The 15,946-nt window shown below is 38.0% G+C and overlaps 1 protein-coding gene across 3 annotated transcripts in view; it reads right to left on the bottom strand.

Moving 5' to 3' along the window:
* The window catches only part of iqsec3a (IQ motif and Sec7 domain ArfGEF 3a), a 132,100-nt gene that overhangs the window by 37,765 nt on the left and 78,389 nt on the right, over positions 1–15,946 (bottom strand). For all 3 annotated transcript variants that reach the window (XM_046873294.1, XM_046873293.1, XM_046873295.1), the window contains exons 6-7: positions 12,004–12,126; positions 2,723–2,889 (exon numbers count right to left, since the gene is read on the bottom strand). In XM_046873294.1, the coding sequence (XP_046729250.1) occupies positions 2,723–2,889; positions 12,004–12,126 (290 nt within the window). The remainder of the gene's footprint in view (positions 1–2,722; positions 2,890–12,003; positions 12,127–15,946) is intronic.

Genomic DNA, 15,946 nt, shown 5'->3' on the forward strand with positions numbered 1-15,946 from the left:
CTTTTGAGAGTAACAAACAGCTGGAACCAAATTCCTTGTGTGTGTCAACACACTTGGCCAATAAACCTGATTCTGATTCTGATTCTGATTCTGATCTGGCAACTATTTCAGAAATGAAGACAAGGAACAAACGCTGGGGTAGAATATCCCTGATCCCTGGTTCATGGAGCGAGGTTGGATGTGGCTTGTGAAGCCACACCTAGACGGTCTCAAATCTTCTGTTTATCACAAGCTCTAAAGTTACATAATTTAATAGGCATTGGTGGTCCTAAGCTAAGTAATGTTCAAGTTGTTGCATCCTATTTGGGAGTTTAGTCTTTACAACAGGTTGGAAAAGTTGTCGATTTATTGATGCAATAGTTGACAGTAGAAGAAAAAAGACTGTTGAAAGATTATTTTAAAGGCAAAGTGGTTTCTGTTCATTTAGATCCATTTCCAAAAGTTTAAATAACCCCTGACTTAAGAGGTTTAAATGTTTTTTTTTTTGATTAAAGGTCTGGAGGATGTTGTGTAAAGGTTTTAAATAAAACAACCCCCTAGGAACGACAGGATACAGTTTGGAGAGAAAAGCTGGGGTTGGATGAGAATGTAAAACCTGTATAAAAACCTTTAGTAAAACACACGGTGATCTGTAGTGGAAAATACTGCATGGCACAATTACTGTTAATGTGTTTGTGAATCCAAATGTGTCTGACCAGTGCCTTTTCTGTTAAAAAAAAGGGGGAAACAATTTTTCAGTATGAAAACATTTAGAATGTTAAAGATTACAAAATGTGTTCAGTGTTCACCTTGTTGTTTTCTAAGTTTGGTGATTTTTTTTTTCTTTTTCAGAATTTTATTTTCGGCCCATGTTATAGAGCAGCCCAAAGAAATAACTGACAATTGCTGAAAAAGAGCTATCTATATCATAATATTCAAAACAGTCTAAAAGGTAGAGAAGGACAAAAAGTAGAAATAGTATTTTGAAGGATGGTGAAATGTTGAGTCCTGAGTGATTTTAAGTTCGATAAGTTGATCAATGAATATGAAGGTTTTTTTGTATATTTAGGGGTATAATTAACTGATCTATACAGTAATGGATGGAATGACACTTTTTTATTTGGTATTGGAATAATATTTTAGTGTACCTTAAATGGCCATGTAAAAATGTGTAATGTTTGTGATAGTACTGTAATGTAATGTGATAGTACACGATAGTGATTTAGCTATTGCAGTCATATGTAGATTATATTATCGTTTAAATGGTGATCAATCAATTATTGATACTGTAATAAAATTAATCCAAAATTCTCAGGACAGGCATATTCAAGAATTTGCTGTAAACAAACAGATCACAGAGATTTTAATATTTTAATTGTTTTTTTTACTGTGAAATTTTTTTTTAGATTTAATAAACTTCTCTATAAATAAAAATCTCTCTCTCTCTCTCTCTCTCTCTCTCTCTCTCTCTCTCTGTCCATGAGCTAAGCAATGACTAAAGGTAGGAGTATTTCCCTTCAAAAGCAGTAATGTCTTTAGTGCCACAAATAAAAGATCGCAAATTGCAGTGGCCTATACAGTAACATTAAAAACCTTTTTTTTTAAAGCATGTTTTTTAAGGCTTTTCATTATTGTCCCTGTTAAATTCATAATTGCATTTTACCCATTCAAATACTTAAGTGAAGCATGATGTCTTAAATCACAGACAGTGAAAGGAAACGAAGAGGCTAAAAAAAAAAGCAAAGTCAAATTAAAAAAGAAAAAGTGAACAAAGAAAAAGAGAAAATGAAGTGAAAGTCTAATCAAGCATCAGTTTGGTACTCCAGCATTGATTTTTCCAGTTGAATTTAATTGTTAGGAGCAGCTTGTCTGAATCCATTAAGGACACTCACTATTGTTTCAGCCCTTTCATTGATTCTATTAAAGGCAAAATCATGACACTGGAATTTTCTAGGAAAGACGATGCATGATCTCATTTAACAGCCAGACCAGGTATGTCAAAAAGTAGACCCACCCATAATCTCTTAACTACACCACTGCTATACCCCCAACTCTGTGATCTGTTTGTTTACCGCAAATCCTTGAATATGCCTGTCTCGAGAATTTAGGGTTAATTTTATTACAGTATCAATAATTGATTGATCACCATTTAAATTATAATATAATCTACATATGACTGCAAGAGCTAAATCACTATCGGGTACTAGCTGTTAAAAGATTTTTGTTGCAAAAATAAAAAACAAGTTGAGTAAAGTAAAATGCAAAAATGGGATGTGCAATTAGTATGTTTTTAATTTAATCAAAGTATTAAATTGAGTAAAATGTACTGCTTGTGATTTTGATTGAATGATTGAGGCTTCTGTATCTTTCTAACTGCAGCTAAACATTTTTAACCCGACTGGTTAGAGCTAACAAGAAGGCTACAGTAATTCGAATAAACAGTCATTACAATCATGGTGAGCAGAAAAGCATCTCAGTAAACACAAAATACTGAACCTTGAAATGGATGAGCTACAAGAGCAGATCATATTGGGTTCCGATCCTATCAGCTAAAAATGATCGATACTGTAGAAGGCAACAGGCAGCTTTCATTTAAAATACATATGTCATGCAGCATCAGTTAAACACTAATTACAGGATACTTACAGTATCTGAAAAAGTACCTCATTAATTAATGCAGTATGGTTCTTGAATTAAAGTTAATTGCCTCCTTAATTATAGTGCAATTAAAGGCTTTTCTTACCTCTCAAATTGCGAATAAAATCCTCCAGCATCATCTTGCGGTCAGGTTTGATGTTAGGGCTGTACATATCTGTGTTGAGGAGTATGATGGCAAAGGCTAGGATGAAGATGGTGTCCGGGTTGTGGAACTGCTGCACGACATCCGGATTGCACATGCAGTAGCGCTGGCTAATAAAATGAATCCAAAATCAAAAATGAAGACAAGATTTTAACCTTTAAACATTCTATAAGAGAGTTTCCAGCCAACTGTATATATCAAAAAGAAAGCCATAAATAGAACAATTTCAGTGACAAATGAAATATATGTAACAGTTTCGGTTACGTGTCGTTATAATAAACCACAAATATACAGTATATGTATGCATAATGGCTTTGGCACTACAACCTTCTTTTCCATTAAGGGCTTAAGACTATAAAAAAATATATGTTTTTTATGACTGTAATGCAATGTAATTTGGAAACCCATTTTCAAATGCAAGGTGAAATAAGCCTCAGCTGCATGGAAGTTTGAAATAGGTTACGAGAGTGATATATAGAAATGATCCCTTAGCTCCACATTTCTCGAGTGAACATGCTGTAGTGCTCAGCTGCTCTTTACATATAATCTTGAAGGGTAAATACTGCTGACCTCCACCTACCATGTCTTATGTTATGCCTTTACACCTGAAACACTGAGAAAGGGTCAACCAGGGATTAATTGTGTGTGTGTATATATGAAATGGACCAAACATAATATTTCAAGTTATTGCTAAAGGAAATGGACATCAAACTTCAGGGTGGTAGAAAGACACAAGATTATGACATTGTTTACTTCCAATATTATTCTGATTTATTCTGGTCCAGTGATAGTGTATTATAGGACTTGGACAGCATTATTTATAACCTACTGTAAATATTCTTCCAATTCAACTCACCCAAACAGAAACATCCTTATTACAGCATCACAAATCTAGAATATACACCCATCTTAGATGCCATTTTGCTTCAATTTCCCTAATTTTCAGTTTGTTCAAAGCTTGCACTTACAAATTTTTGTATTTGCTTTGCTCCTATTTTCACTCATTATGTCACTGATTACACTATTGTATTCACACTTTGCATGTCACATCAATTAGTTTGATTTTTTCTGTTCAGTCATTTTGGTTTCTCCTTGTGAAATACAAGTGTTTTGTTCAAACATTGGTCTCTAGTTTTTTGTTTCCAGATTTAGAACTCTTGTCTGTTAAATTCAGTGATTTTCAGCTATTCACAGTTCATACCTGTCTCCATATTCTTTGAAGCTTGCTACAGACCATGACTATGATGTTTCAATTAGACTTGAAATACTCACGTTTTTGTTGTTTATGCAAAACTGATTATTCTGTCTTTTATTAAGTTGTACAAGAATTCTTATGTTATGAGAAACATTCAAATCAAACTGGGACCTTTAATCTTAAATAGATGCTGGTGTGGCACTACATGCAGTAGTAAGTAGCAGAGCACATGTCATGGGCCAGTCCAGAAAACAATAATCATGAAGGCAGACATGTCAGAACATGCATAGAACAGCAAGTGGTAAAGTTTTATGTGAACAAAATTGTAAAACCTGGGGATATCTACAGAAAAAGTCAAGCACAGTATGCTGATGAGGTGCTCATCCACAGTAATATATTTGGACCGTTTCAAAGATGGCCGTACATCTACTGGTTGTGGTGGTTCTGGTGGTGCCCAGCCCACAGCAGTCATTCCTGTGAGCAGTTAGCATGTGGAACGCCTGATCCTGAATAATCCTCAGAGGTCAGCGTTTCAGCACTGATGATGAAGTGAAACAGGCTGTCCTAGGATGACGCAGGTGTACTGACAAATCTTTTCAGGCTTTAGTTAAACGCTGGGATACGTGCATAAATAAAGAAGGGAGTATGTTTAAAAATAACTGCAGTTTTCACTCCTTAAAATTTGTTCATTTATTTTAAAAACTCTTGAATGCCCCTCTTATGTATATATATATATATATATATATATATATATATATATATATATATATATATATATATATATATATATATATTTTTTTTTTTTTTATTAGGTACACCTGTCCAACTGCTCGTTAACGCAAATTTCTAATCAGCCAATCACATTGCAGCAACTCATGTAGACATGGTCAAGACGATCTGCTGCAGTTCAAACCGAGTGTCAGAATGGGGAAGAAAGGTGATTTAAGTGACTTTGAACGTGGCATAGTTGTTGGTGCCAGACGGGCTGGTCTGAGTATTTCAGAAACTGCTGATCTACTGGGATTTTCATGCACAACCATCTCTAGGGTTTACAGAGAATGGTCTGAAAAAGAGAAAATATCCAGTGAGCGGCAGTTCTGTGGGAGCAAATGCCTTGTTGATGCCCGAGGTCAAAGGAGAATGGCCAGACTAGTTCGAGCTGATAGAAGGGCAACAGTAACTCAAATAACCACTCGTTACAACCGAGGTATGCAGAAGAGCATCTCTGAATGCACAACACGTCGAACCTTGAGGCGGATGGGCTACAGCAGCAGAAGACCACACCAGGTGCCACTCCTGACAGCTACGAACAGGAAACTGAGGCTACAATTCACACAGGCTCACCAAAATTGGACAATAGAAGATTGGATAAACGTTGCCTGGTCTGATGAGTCTTGATTTCTGCTGCGACATCTGGATGGTAGGGTCAGAATTTGGCGTCAACAACATGAAAGCATGGATCCATCCTGCCTTGTATCAATGGTTCAGGCTGGTGGTGGTGGTGTAATGGTGTGGGGGATATTTTCTTGGCACACTTTGGGCCTATTAGTACCAATTGAGCATCGTGTCAACGCCAGAGCCTACTTGAGTATTGTTGCTGACCATGTCCATCCCTTTATGACCACAGTGTACCCATCTTCTGACGGCTACTTCCAGCAGGATGTCATAACGCGCCATGTCATAAAGCGCGAATCATCTCAGACTGGTTTCTTGAACATGACAATGAGTTCACTGCACTCAAATGGCCTCCACAGTCACCAGATTTCAATCCAATAGAGCACATTTGGGATGTGGTGGAACGGGAGATTCACATCATGGATGTGCAGTCGACAAATCTGCAGCAACTGCGTGATGCTATCATGTCAATATGGACCAAGATCACTGAGGAATGTTTCCAGTACCTTGTTGAATCTATGCCATGAAGGATTAAGGCAGTTCTGAAGGCAAAAGGGGGCCCAACCCGGTACTAGTAAGGTGTACCTAATAAAGTGGCCGGTGAGTGTATATATTTATTTAATGTGCATTTAATCTTCTTTGCTCAAATACGCAAAACTTCACTAAATGCAAAATTCCATAAATATTGCTCTAAACTTTGTAAAGCTTTCTGAGTCTTAAGAAAGTTCTTCTTTTTTTTTTTTTTTTTTTTTTTTTGCTATTTCTGAACTGCTGAAGGCTGTGTGCTCAAGTGAAAACTCTAATTTCATGGTAATAAATCAGCACTTCCAGGTAGAAGTTTCCCCTTTAGGCCTGTGTATACTGAACTAGATGATAGGCGTCTACATCTCTGCAGGGATGTAAGTATACGAGAACATATACACACTTACATTGTGTGTATCAATGTCAGCTGCAAGGTCTAAGACAAAAAGTTTATGATATTGGATATGACATTGATGATCTAAGTTGTATAGTTCATTCATCACAAAAAAGGGTTCCTTAGCTCTTTGGTTTCATGGTAATGAGAAATATGAAGAGCTGGCAGTCCCACTAACTCATTTATTCCCTCTTTCATTAAGAGACCAGCTGCTTTGAGCGTTGCTGTTTTTCTCCTTAGATACATTTATTCATCTCTCTCTGCCATGCTGTATCCCGCCTCATGTTTTTTTTTATTTTTTCAGAGGATTTGGCAAAATAGCAAAGGTAGCAGTGGGGGAGGAAGGCAGAGACAGACTGGGTTATGTTATGTAATCGTAGTTATTTATAAACCAGCACCAAACATGCTAAAATGCACAAAGGCTTCACAGATGACACTGAGGTTTCCAGAATGAAACAATCTAGAACTATTTAATAGCTGAAAGCACAAAATCTTCTTTATTTTTTATACTGAGATCTTTTTGTAATTAAATAAATTGGTGATACACACAAACCTTGACATTGCTTCAAGTACAACATTCACTTAACCACCAACAATATATATTTACAGTCAATTTAAATTACTAATTGAAAAGTGTTAAGTGTAAGGTGTAAGTTATAATTATATGTCCACATTTGGAAATACATCTGGATTTTACCAAGTGTGGCTTCCATTGCATGAGTTGTGACTGTTTTGCACTGTGTGATATTTTGTTTTTTTTGTACAAAATGATCTCAATAAAATCTCTTTCAAATGCTATAATAGATGCAGTAACAGATATGATAAAAAAAAAAAAAAAATGGGTTGCATAAAGACATTTTTTTTAAGCGTGCTTGAGTTACTGTATAAGGGCTTTTTTTAAATTTATGTATTAGCATATATTTCATGCATTACTACAACTTACCTGTAGCTACATATTTGCAGCGATTCCATGAGTTTTAACATACAGTACAATGCATGTCAAAAGTATGGAAACACCTTGTCTATTATGTTTTTACTACTGTCGTGTACCTTTTGTTTTAATGTAACTAACCCACTAAAACACAAAACCACAAGAGTTAGACAGGGAATGACTGGCAGAAAGTTGTGTCCAAATTTGACACTTTTGTTTGTAACAGAAGAATTATGTAAGACATAGAACAGGAGAGATGTTAGCAGACTGCCTCACACCCACATTCAAACATGGAGGTGGAAGCTAAATGGTTTTTGTGGTTGTTTTGGAGCAGGGAAAGAAAAGAATACTGAACGAATATGGCTACCATTCCATACTTCAACATCATGCATGTGTTATCTATAGTGGAATGGCCTGCACATTTACCACACTTAAATCCTTTTCAACTGCTCTGGGATGAACTGAATCGCAAGCTCAGAAAGTAATATTCAACTACTAAAGTATACCTCAGGCAAGTTTTATAAGATGTATGCCAAAATATTTCAGCTGAATGTTTGAAGGAATGAACTATGTGGATGCCAAGAGTGTGTTAAGCTGTTATTCATGCTAATGAACATGTTTGTGTCTCTCAAAAACAATATAAGACTAAGTTTTTCCAAAGTTTTAGAAGGCACTGTAATCAAATGCTTTCCTCTTTTGATGGCTTACAGATATCCTTTATGACAGAGGTCATACTCCATTATTTTTAATAAAAAGAAAGAAAGAAAAAAATGTACACTGCCAGAAAGGCATTAGCAGTAATTGGTTATTAGCTGTAATGCCACTAAAGCTGTTTCTGGTAAGCATTTCACATTGTGCAATTGCAAGAGCAAATTATTTTATTTGAAGTGTGTTTCATTTGCTATGACAACAAAACTGAAAATTGTACTCTGAAAACCTTGTTTAATGCATTGACATTCATGAAGAATTATTCATTCTTGCTAATCAAATAGGTAATGGGCTTGACAGGAATATTTTTCCATTTGAAAATCTCCAATTGCAATACAAGCAAGCTGGCTAAGTTAGCTTCATAATAATGTTCTTGTTCTGTAGACAGGCCCATTTTATTTCAGTAAAGGATATCCTTGTCTAAAACACAAAGAGAGATGATATAATAATGCTAATGCAAATGTCTGATGTTAGAATCCAAGCTTTGACACCTATAGCACTATAATGTATTAGATCTGGTTCCTTCTTGTCGTGTTAAAAAGATCACCTTTAATTACAATAGTAGAGGTGAAAATCATTCTATATTCTACAGACTTGCTTGATTAGAATACTGAGAGAACCAAGAGGGGGTGATAAATGATCTCTCAGCATTTTTCTGAACCAGGCTGTTTCTTACTTTCTTAGGTGAATATCATGGACACCCTAAGGCTTTGTACAAAAGTGAATGATGATGGGAAAGCTATGCAGTGTATAAAGCAATCCTTACATGGGAATTAATGCATCAAAAAATACATTAAAATTATATATATATATATATTAACGTGCTTGAAATTTCTTTATGTACATGATGTGCGTTAATAAATGAGAATGTGCATGCACGTGTTTTTGAAGGGGTTTTTACACAACAGCGTTGCCGCGATTTGTTTGATGAAGGCATGCTATAAAAATGTACATACGTTTGTTAACAACAAAAGGCATAAGTGCACCTACTGCCAAGGCTTCATCTCGCTGTTGGTTTTACTAGATCTTAGTGCTGCATTCGACACTATAGACCATGATCTCCTCCTAGATCGCTTACAAAATTACATCGGCATTCAGGGACAGGCATTAAGCTGGTTTAAATCCTACCTGTCCGATCGTTACCATTTCGTAGATTTGAATGGAGAGCTATCCAGGCTAATGCAAGTAAATTATGGCGTGCCGCAAGGTTCAGTTCTAGGACCCCTGCTCTTCACAATATACATGCTTCCGTTAGGAAATATTATTAGAAGGCATGGAATTAGCTTCCATTGTTATGCTGATGATACTCAGCTATATATTTCATCTAAACCAGGCGATACAGCTCAATTAACCCGGATGACTGAGTGTGTTAAGGAACTAAGAGATTGGATGACCCATAACTTTCTACTTTTAAATTCTGATAAGACTGAGATTTTGCTCATCGGCCCAAAACTGGTATACAGACGCTCCAGCATCTCAACCTGCATTTAGACGGATGTTCTGTAACCACTAGTTCAACGGTAAAAGACCTGGGTGTTATTTTAGACAGCGACTTGTCTTTCAAAAATCACATCAATCAGGTTACAAAACAGCCTTCTTTCACCTTAGAAATATTTCTAAGCTAAGAAATATGTTGTCTATATCCGATGCAGAGAAGCTCGTCCATGCGTTTATGACCTCCAGAATAGACTACTGTAATGCGTTACTAGGTGGATGTCCTGCTTCATTAATAAACAAGCTTCAGTTAGTCCAGAATGCAGCAGCCAGAGTTCTTACAAGGTCAAAAAAATATGATCACATAACCCCGATCTTATCGTCCCTACATTGGCTTCCTGTTAAGTTTCGAATAGACTACAAACTATTACTTCTCACTTATAAAGCACTAAATGGTTTGGCTCCGTGTATCTATCCAGTCTTTTAACACGCTACAATCCGCCATGCTCCTGAGATCTCAAAACTCTGGGCTTCTAGTAGTTCCTAGAATAGCAAAGTCCACTAAAGGTGGTAGAGCATTTTCACATTTAGCTCCTAAACTCTGGAATAGTCTTCCTGACGGTGTTCGGGGCTCAGACACACTCACCCAATTTAAGTGTAGATTAAAACGTATCTTTTAGCAAAGCCTACACATAACACACATCACATCATAACCTTGTGCTCCAGAACATCTGATCACATGCACATTATCAACTTGTGCTGTTAATATCATGAACAGCAGCTACGCTAATTCCTCTCCACTGCTTCTCTTTCTCTCCCCATCCCGAGGCATCCTGAGGTTGCTCCAGCTCCAGTCACCTCCCACCTCGTGATGATTACGGACCTTTAAAGAAGTAGATGCCGAACTCACAAACATCCTGAACCATCTAGAGACGTACCAGTGCCATTTGGATCCCGCTACATGTGTGGAGTTTTGACATTGGACCTCCTGGAGTGTTTAAAGGCTCTGGCATGGAGAAGCTGATGCTGGATCTGTGGTGATCACAAATGCTGAGCTTATAAAACTCGGAGCTACTAACCATTCAGACTGTTTAAGACTGCAGAAAGAACATTACTTATAATCTTATACTCCAGTAATCATGTTAGTTCTCACTCTCCAGTGTTCTGTATTGTTGAAAGATTTATGATCAAACTCTTGATGTCACCCAGATGAGGATGGGTTCCCCTTTTGAGTCTGGTTCCTCTCAAGGTTTCTTCCTCATAACATCTAAGGGAGTTTTTCCTTGCCACAGTCGCCACGGCTTGCTCATCAGGGACAAATGCACACCATTCACCATCACTGTTGATTTGTGTAAAGCTGCTTTGAGACAATGTCTGTTGTGAAAAGCGCTATACAAATAAACTTGACTTGACTTGACTTGACCTACTAACAGCAGAGATTTACCAGTATACAATACAAACCACCGTCCATTCTCCATACAAACCTTTATTATATTCTCCAACATTATAAACACACAGATCGCTCAAAAAAAAAAAAAACAGCGGCTGCACACTGCCGTCTCACATTTAGTCCACATGTGGAAAGAAAAAAAAAAAAAACATAACTAAGTGTCTGAAAACTTATGACCATTAGGCTGAAGTAATCCGCACAAACACACAAAGCAAAGTGTCCGAAAAGACTTACGTCCGCGATGCCGAGGGGGAGATAAGCCGAGCGAGAGAGAGAAAAAGAGAGAGAGAGAGAGAGAGAGAGAGAGTTTGTGAATGGAAAAATAGGGAAATTTAAAAATACTGCGACCGGCGGCACAGCGCGAAGCCGAAAAAAAAAACCCGGAAGATCCAAAACCGAACCCGAAACCAAAAACAAGGGACAGAAAACTCTCAAACGTGAACGGCCGAATGGGGCGTGGCAGGTGCTTTCTTGGCCGCTTTCTCTGAAGCTCCCGGCTTCAACTCCTTACCGAGAGAGCCGTGCTCCTTACCGTGAGAGCCGTGCTCCTTACCCTGCTCGCGCGTGCGCTCGGTAAGGAGCACGGCTCTCTCGGTAAGGAGCGACGCGTGCGCGCTCGGTAAGGAGTTGAAGCCGGGAGCGCCGCGCTCCCCTTCATCACATAACATTTAACAAAAAAAGGCATATGTGCACTTACTAACAGCAGAGATTCACCAGTATACAATACAAAAAACTGTAGCAGCTGTAAGGTTTGATTTTTCCACCACTTTCGCGAGTTCTTCTGCGGCTGCACAGTGCCGATCGACATAACTGACGTTAAAATTTCAAATTTTTCCCCCCTTGTGCTCGAGTTATCAGGATTCCGCGACATAAAAAAAGTCGACATAACCGATAAAAAATGCTTAGACAAAGCCAGAATTTGGCGGTTCCACCTCAAAAACGTCGACTTAATAGGGTTGTCGAGTTAACCGAGGTCGAGATAACCGGGTTCCACTGTATATGTATATATATATATATATATATATATATATATATATATATATATATATATATTTCTGTCTGTATCAGGTGTGTCACCTGTTTCCTAGGGCTCTGTTATCTGAGTTTTGGGTACGGAGGTGATGAGGGAATTGAGTATGACAGGGCAGTGTTTGTATGTGTGTGTATGTGCAGACGTGTATGCGTGTGGTCTCACCTGAACGCTTCGATGAGCCGCTCCACTTTCTGTGCTTCTCCCTGAACACGGATATGAGCCTGGAACTTTCTTAAAGCCTCATCCAGCTCCATCCCAGAAAAATCCATTTCATCTACCACACAACTACAGAGCAGAAAGAAAGAATGTTCATGAAAGAGAAAGTGAAGCAGAGTTACAGAAATAAAGCAGTACAGATTTAATGCCAAGCAGAGGAGGACGGGTTATCTTGATTAGTCTGTTCCTTTCTCTGTCAGGATCTTCCGGACACACGGTGCACACTTTCGCTTTTGTCTTCCCTGCATCGCCCTGTTTGCCTGTGTTTTGACCCTGGACTGTTTTTAAACTTTGTTTTTGCCTTGCCCTTTTGCTCAGTTTGACATATATTAAAGCCTGTTTTCTCCGTACCCCTGTGACATCCTGCATTTGGGTCCTCACTCACCTAGCCCTGCACACTTGTTCACTGGCAGAATAATCTGGCATTGTGTCATCTGCATCATGTCCCGAGAGTCACTGACATTCTCGCATTTTCCTAATACTTTGGGTTCTTCTGGAGTTGTCACAATCTGCTTTCTCATTTAAGATTTATGACAACGTCTTTTGTTAAAAGTGATATATGAATAACATTGAAATTTAAATTGACGGTGAGCAAAAGGCCTCCCAAACTGCTACCGTTGAATATTAACAGAGGTAACTGAGTGAAACAAAAACAAATTGAGGGTAGCAGGTAGATGAACTCTTAGTAGTAGTTTTACAAAATATTTGTTTTTTCTTTAAGAGGGGAAGAGTAAGAAAGAGTAAGAGAGAGAGAACAAGCACAAAAACGAGTACCGAAAGGAGCAAGCATGGGCCCTATTATATCCAAAGGTTACAGCTCCTCATAATGTGAAACACAAATAAATCTAAGGCTAATAAATTAAAGGCTGAACAGTATGACAATACATGACTAATAATATGACTATTCCAGGACTACAAATTTGGAACCAGACAATTGCAGTGCATATATATATATATATATATATATATATATATATATATATATATATATATATATATATATATCCACTGCAAGGTCAGAGAGAATAATAATAAATAAATAAAAAATGATGCTAAGTATCATAACACTTCAGCCAGCTTATAGGATTCTGTATTATTCACAAACCTACATGAGGCTTAAACATACACCAATTGTAAAGGAGAGGCATAACATTATGTAAGGCATAACATTATGACCAGCAGAGGCAGCATGAATGTTCTGCTTGGAAACCTTGGGTCCACCTACCCAAGCATTGTTGCAGACCATGTACACCATTTAATGAAAACAGTATTTCCTGATGGCTGTTGCCTCAGAGGCAGGATAATGTGCACTACCACAAAGCAAAAATGGTTCAGCAATTGTTTGAGGAGCACAACAATGAGTTTAAGGAGTGGACTTGGTCTCCAAATTCTCTAAATCGGAATTCAATCATGCATCTGTGGGAGGTGCTGGACATCTAATCCGGGGGGGCCCACCTCGCAACTTACAGGAATTAAAGGCTCTGCTGCTAACATCTTGGTGCCAGATACCACAACATGCTTTCAGGGGTCAGTGTAGTCCACACCTCGATGGGTAAGGGCTGTTTTGGCAGCAAAAGGGGGAACACCACAATATTAGGCAGGTTTTCATAATGTAATGCCTAATCTGTGTATATAGACTGTATACCAGTGGTTGGCTGTCAGGGCCAGCAATGCCTTCTCTGCTGGCCTAAACACATCAGAATCATTTAATCACTTAGGTAACAGTGCAGGCACCTGTAGTGTAAAGTACATTTTGCTTGAAGCTGTTGCATCTAGCAGATGTACAATAATGTTGACATTTGCATGTCCTCTGATTAGACTGTAATCAGACTTAATAGCTGTTTTTTAATAACTGGCATTAAAAGGTGGATTTATTCAGGCAGGACATGACTGAAGGCCTAGGTGTGAAATGCACAGGCAGTCACTGCTGTATACAACAAACTATGGCTTGTTAAATAAAAAGAAAGAGATTTTAAATGGTTCATTCTTGCATAGAAACAGATAATAGATATTTCCAGAAGAGTGGATTGCCTGATTGTTCTGCCTTTTAAAATAATGCTGGGCTTTGATGAAGTTGCTGGATACTTGCATGCTGTATCAAAACAGACATAAGGCATATCAGTTCGGCCTTTAATCAGACACTAGTTGTCAAAATGTCCTTGATGTTCTTACTTCATAGTCAATGTAGATATTTAAGTGTATATTCTCCCATTTTACTTAATATTGTGTGTGTGTGATCAGAATCAGAATTAGATGCACACAGTCTGGGCACTGTTTGCGGTGATGTGAATGTGAATGATATGACAGACAGATCTGGGCCTGCTTTCCTTTAGAAATTTATAGAGCAGACTGACAGACTGACTCAGCATATGTCCACACAGAGTAATAGTTTGGTAGTATGCCTCTACAACAGACAAAAGGTGTGGCAGAAACAGAAGGACGCTGCCTTGAGGCTCTGGTGTTTTCAATGTCTCATGAGTCAGTGTCCTACTAGACAGCATTTAAGGGGCTATAAATGTACATGTAAATAAACATTTCTATCTATCTATCTATCTATCTATCTATCTATCTATCTATCTATCTATCTATCTATCTATCTATCCATCCATCCATCCATCCATCCATCCATCCATCCATCCATCCATCCATCCATCCATCCATCCATCCATCCATCCATCAGCAAGCCACATAAACCACATAAATAAACCACATTTACCAAAAACTTCATTTCAACACAAATTATCAGAATATTCATTTTAAAAAATCGCCTGTATTTAAAATATTGTTGACAAATAAATTAACTAACTTGACCTGCAAGCAAAGTGAAGACCCTGGAGGAAAAGATGTCTTAGTGCTCATTTAACTGAAGGGCTCTTAAACTCAAGCTTCTCTGCAAGCTCGTTTCATTGGGCCACTCTTGTTAATACATTTGTGTGCAATTCACTGCAGCTTTGCATTAATATTCAATAAGCACACTTGCTGATACTACTCTACATGCTCAGGGCAACCATCCATGTACTTTTAAAAACTCTCAATAAATAAGTTTTACCATCAGTGGGAGTGGTCCTAGAGTAAATTGATGAATAGGTGCAGGCCTGCTGCACACTCAAATCTCATTTGCTTAGCATTTTCATACACATCATGATGGTTTACTCTACCGTGACTTTTGACTTGCCTACTGATAGAAAACTTCCATCTGCAGGATGCTTATCCTCTCTCTAGGCCTGCAGTGCACCAGAACTGTTAGCCTGTATTACACCAAGAGCCTTAAATAGCCATGTGCCGCTCCTCTGAGTGTAGCTAAAAAGCATATCACTGTGGCTAGATGGCAGAAAATACTATACCCAGTGGAGTGAAAACAGGATGCATGTTTTTCTTATCCATAGACTTTCTTAAAGTCAGTCATTTCACTTAAGTTTGGATTTAAACACCAAGAACTCCAGAGAAGTTCAGGATTAAATAGGAACAGATAGGGACTTGGTGTGTGTGTGTGTGTGTGTGTGTGTGTGTGTGTGTGTGTGTGTGTGTGTGTGTGTGCTGAGGGTCAGCCTTTGTATGTAAGAGTCTCCTTGTAAGATAAATGGCATAGCGCACACACATAGCGCTCCATAGCGCACACACTTGTTGAGGTCTGTTTAGATTATGTATAGTTTCAGAGCATGACCTGCAGAATAATAATGACTGTCTCTGTGTGTGAGAGCAGCCAAGCTCCAATCAGCCCACTTCGCAATCAAGCCCTGTTGAATGAGAGCTCATGCTATTACAATTCCTCGCTCTGTTTTTTTATCTCATTTTCTTCACACTTATTTTCTGTCATTGCAATTATTAACACATAGGCTAGGTTTTATGTATAGACTTTGAGGTAAAGGTGTGCACTGAGACTAGAATC

This window comes from Silurus meridionalis, chromosome 18, assembly GCF_014805685.1.
Source record: "Silurus meridionalis isolate SWU-2019-XX chromosome 18, ASM1480568v1, whole genome shotgun sequence".
In the NCBI taxonomy this organism is placed as follows: Eukaryota; Metazoa; Chordata; class Actinopteri; order Siluriformes; family Siluridae; genus Silurus; species Silurus meridionalis.